Source organism: Belonocnema kinseyi, chromosome 10 (genome assembly GCF_010883055.1).
Source record: "Belonocnema kinseyi isolate 2016_QV_RU_SX_M_011 chromosome 10, B_treatae_v1, whole genome shotgun sequence".
In the NCBI taxonomy this organism is placed as follows: domain Eukaryota; kingdom Metazoa; phylum Arthropoda; class Insecta; order Hymenoptera; family Cynipidae; genus Belonocnema; species Belonocnema kinseyi.
In genome coordinates, this window is record NC_046666.1 from 117582517 (window position 1) to 117586087 (window position 3571).

The following is a 3571-nucleotide window of genomic DNA, read 5'->3' on the forward strand; positions in this document are numbered from 1 at the left end:
AGAGGATAAACGAGCTACTGAATAAAAGTTCTTTATCTCATCTCAACAGCAAGCTAAGAGATGAAGTGAAAGATTTATTGATCGAATTCAATGATATCTTTTACCTCTCCAATGACTTGATGCCCCTGGTATCGGACGTAGAACACCAGATAAAGATTAAAACAGATAAATCTATTAACGTACCTCTCTATAAACACCCAATCCTCCTACAACCTGAAATTGAAAAACAGATCCAGGAATATGAAGACAAGGGATTAATACGGCCGTCTTTTTCACCATACTAAGCTAATGTATGGATGGTGAAGAAGAAAATGGACAGCAGTGGTAAGCAGAAATGGAGGTTGGTGATGGACTTCCGGAAATTAAACGAATATACCGTCCAAGACAACTACCCACTTCCCTCAATAAAGGAGATACTATGCATGCTAGGGACAGCGAAGTTCATGAGCTGCTTCGACATGGCAAATGGATTCTACCAAGTGGTCATGGCAAAAGAAGACATAGAGAAAACCGCGTTCAGCACACATAAAGGACACTGGGAATGGCTGCGAATGCCAACGGGTTTGATAAATGCACCCGCAACCTACCAGCGGATGGTTAACTTTAAGTTACAGGGACTCCTAGGTAAAATTTGTTTCATTTACCTAGATGATCTCATTGTAATAGGTAAAACTGAGGAGGAACATTTGAGGAACCTAAGGAAAGTATTCGAACGTCTCCGCGAAACGAGGCTAGTACTACAACCAGATAAATGCAAGTACTTAGAAAAAGAATTGGAATATCTCGGACACTCAGTAGGAGCGGAAGGAGTAAAACCTCTGAAGAAAAATGTGGACAAAGTATTAGAATTCCCTCGACCAAGAAACGCCAAAGAAATCGAACGGTTCGTGGGTCTGGCATCGTATTATCGCAAATTTATCAAAAATTTTGCAAAGATAGCACATCCATTGAATCACCTGAAAGGAAAAAACGTCGATTTCATTTGGACCCAAGCATGTGAAGAAGCCTTTAACAAACTAAAGAACTTGCTTACCTCTTGCCCAATTTTAAAACATCTAGATTTAAAAAAGCCCTTCATCTTATGCACAGATGCATCAAATGAAGGATTGGGAGTGGTACTCAGCCAGCTTGACGATGAGGGCAAGGAACACCCGGTAAGCTTTGCTAGTAGAAGCCTAAATCCCGCCGAACGGAACTATTCGACCACCGAAAAGGAAATGTTGGCAATTGTCTGGGGCATAAAACAGTATAAACACCTCCTGTATGGTCAAGCGTTCAAAGTTTACACCGACCACCAGCCGATTAAAGGACTTTTAAACGCCAGACACGACAATATGTCGTAAATTTTTGCGTAAGGCGAAACAAGCCTTACGCAAAAATTTACGGATTACCGCTCGGAATTCATCTATAAGCCAGGGAAACACAACACAAACGCCGATGCACTCAGCCGAGCATTCCCGGTAAAGAATAAGGAAGACATACAAATAAGAACCGATCACCCGGACCACGAGGACATACAAGAACTCCTGAAAACAGTAGACACTACGAAGAAACGAGACGAAATTCATGAAACCTCCAAAGTAGCAGCGGAGAACAAAATAAAGCCACTTGTGGAAACAAGTATGGACATCGAGGAAATAATTCGACACAACGAAGTAGCACCAGAATTACTCGAGGAAATCATCCAAGACTTAGAGTCTCTGAACGCAACCAAACACGACTACCCATCAACCTCTAACGAGAAGAAGGACGCCGTATGCGAAAAAGCCCTACTATCGTTAAAAAACTCCCGTGTCATACTATCCGAGATGTCAGACGAGGAAGTTCAGAAAAGGATCGGAAAAAACCATGACTACATCACGGACGATTTAGACAGATTAAAGCAAATGTGCGGAACCGACACAATCACACTAACACAAAACGATGAGACCTTCCAAAACAGACTCTACAACTACAAAACCCCACCCGCATACATACAGAAAACTACGAAACCCGATCTACAAATCAACGGCGCAATTTACCGAAACTTTGACGACATTTTGAAATTATCAAAGAAAATATGGGAAGACGAAAGAACTGAAAATCCCAGGATTATTGAGATCACCCACTGGACCATAGAAGAAGATTATAACCTAGCAGCATCCTTCATATACCCGACTCTAAGACTACTAGACCTAGAACAACATTATAGAATCAAGGCGATGTACCCAAGAATCATCAGGAAACCACAAATGCAGCAGAACATAATCGCAAGAGTACACGAGAATGGACATTGGGCACTGGACAAGACCGTACGACAAATACAACAAAAACGCTATTGGCCTGAAATGAATCGGCAAGTCCAAAGTTACATAGAGAATTGCCCAATCTGTGCCAACAAGCATAACGGAAGAAAGATACGAGCTGACGCAGTGATAATGGAAACAGCTAAATTTCCATGTGAGATTGTGAACATCGACAAACTGACATATGACGGTAAAAGCTTCTTATTATTAGAAGATAGCCTGACTAGGTACATATGGGTAACACCATTAAAGACGGAAGAAGTCTACAATGCTATGCACCAATTTCTCCACGCCAATCCCACACCTGAAAAGATCATAACTGATAACGAACAAACTTTCAAAAGTAAAAAATTAAAAGAATTGATCGATCAACTGGGCATACAACAAATAAAGATATCAGCATACCATCCTGAAAGCAACGGCATCGCCGAAAGAGTAATTAAAACTCTCAAAGGTTTAGCAGATGCTTTAGACCACGAAGATCCAGTAGTCAGGAACCTCAGGGCTGTCAAAAACTATAATCAAAGTCCTCATAACACAACAACTTACACGCCAGAAGAATTACTATACACAATCTCAAAACGGACAACAGAGACGCAAGAAGAAATTGACGAACGCAGAAAGGAAAGAAATTTATCACAATTACAGGACGCACGAGAGAAAATTGCCCAAGCAAAAGAAGTGAACCAAAAGAAGAAACAAAGAACAGGCAAAGAAGAAGATTACCAAATAGGGGATTTGGTACTTATACAAGTGAACGTGAAGGGTAAAGCTTCGTGGTCCGAACCTTTAGCAATTAGAAATGTAAACAGAGACACAAAAACAATAACGACTTTTAGGAGAGGGCAAGAACAGTTGAGACATTATAATCAGGTAAAGAAATATCAAGCCTCTGAATAGAAAATCTCTTACAGATCCACCTGGCCGACGGAGTCTACGACATAAGGACATTGGATGACCCAATAATCAATGAAGAACTTTTCACTGCAAGAATATATCACGAAACATGGGGCACCATCTATTTTATAAATATAACAGAAATCAAAGAAGATATACAACAACTGGCGAACTACACTAGGGAGATAAAACACATCTGCAACAAACATTCCGGTTGCAAGATGCAAAAGATAATCAATACAATGATTGACAGAACGGGAAAATTAATAGCACGATAGAGGAGCATTGAAAACATCTCTAGTAGCAGACAAAAACGAGGGTTGTTCAACTTCATTGGAACTGCAACAAAATATTTATTCGGGACGATGAGCGCAGACGACGCCGAGAAC

The 3571-nt window shown here is 40.6% G+C and overlaps 1 protein-coding gene across 1 annotated transcript; it reads left to right on the top strand.

Annotated features, from left to right (window-relative positions):
- The first annotated feature begins 296 nt into the window (after positions 1-296).
- LOC117181328 lies at positions 297-3460 on the top strand. The gene is made up of 3 exons (XM_033373888.1): positions 297-1339; positions 1448-3158; positions 3200-3460. The coding sequence occupies exons 1-3, from the start codon at positions 297-299 to the stop codon at positions 3458-3460; spliced, it is 3015 nt and encodes a 1004-aa protein (XP_033229779.1).
- Positions 3461-3571: the final 111 nt, after the last annotated feature.

Excerpts from the sequence above, each read along its gene's own strand:
- LOC117181328 (XM_033373888.1), top strand. The coding sequence starts at position 297 with ATGGTGAAGAAGAAAATGGACAGCAGTGGTAAGCAGAAATGGAGGTTG. Across the intron at positions 1,340-1,447 it reads GCCAGACACGACAATATGTC|CCGAGCATTCCCGGTAAAGA; the intron begins GTAAATTTTTGC and ends CGATGCACTCAG. Across the intron at positions 3,159-3,199 it reads AGTTGAGACATTATAATCAG|ATCCACCTGGCCGACGGAGT; the intron begins GTAAAGAAATAT and ends AATCTCTTACAG.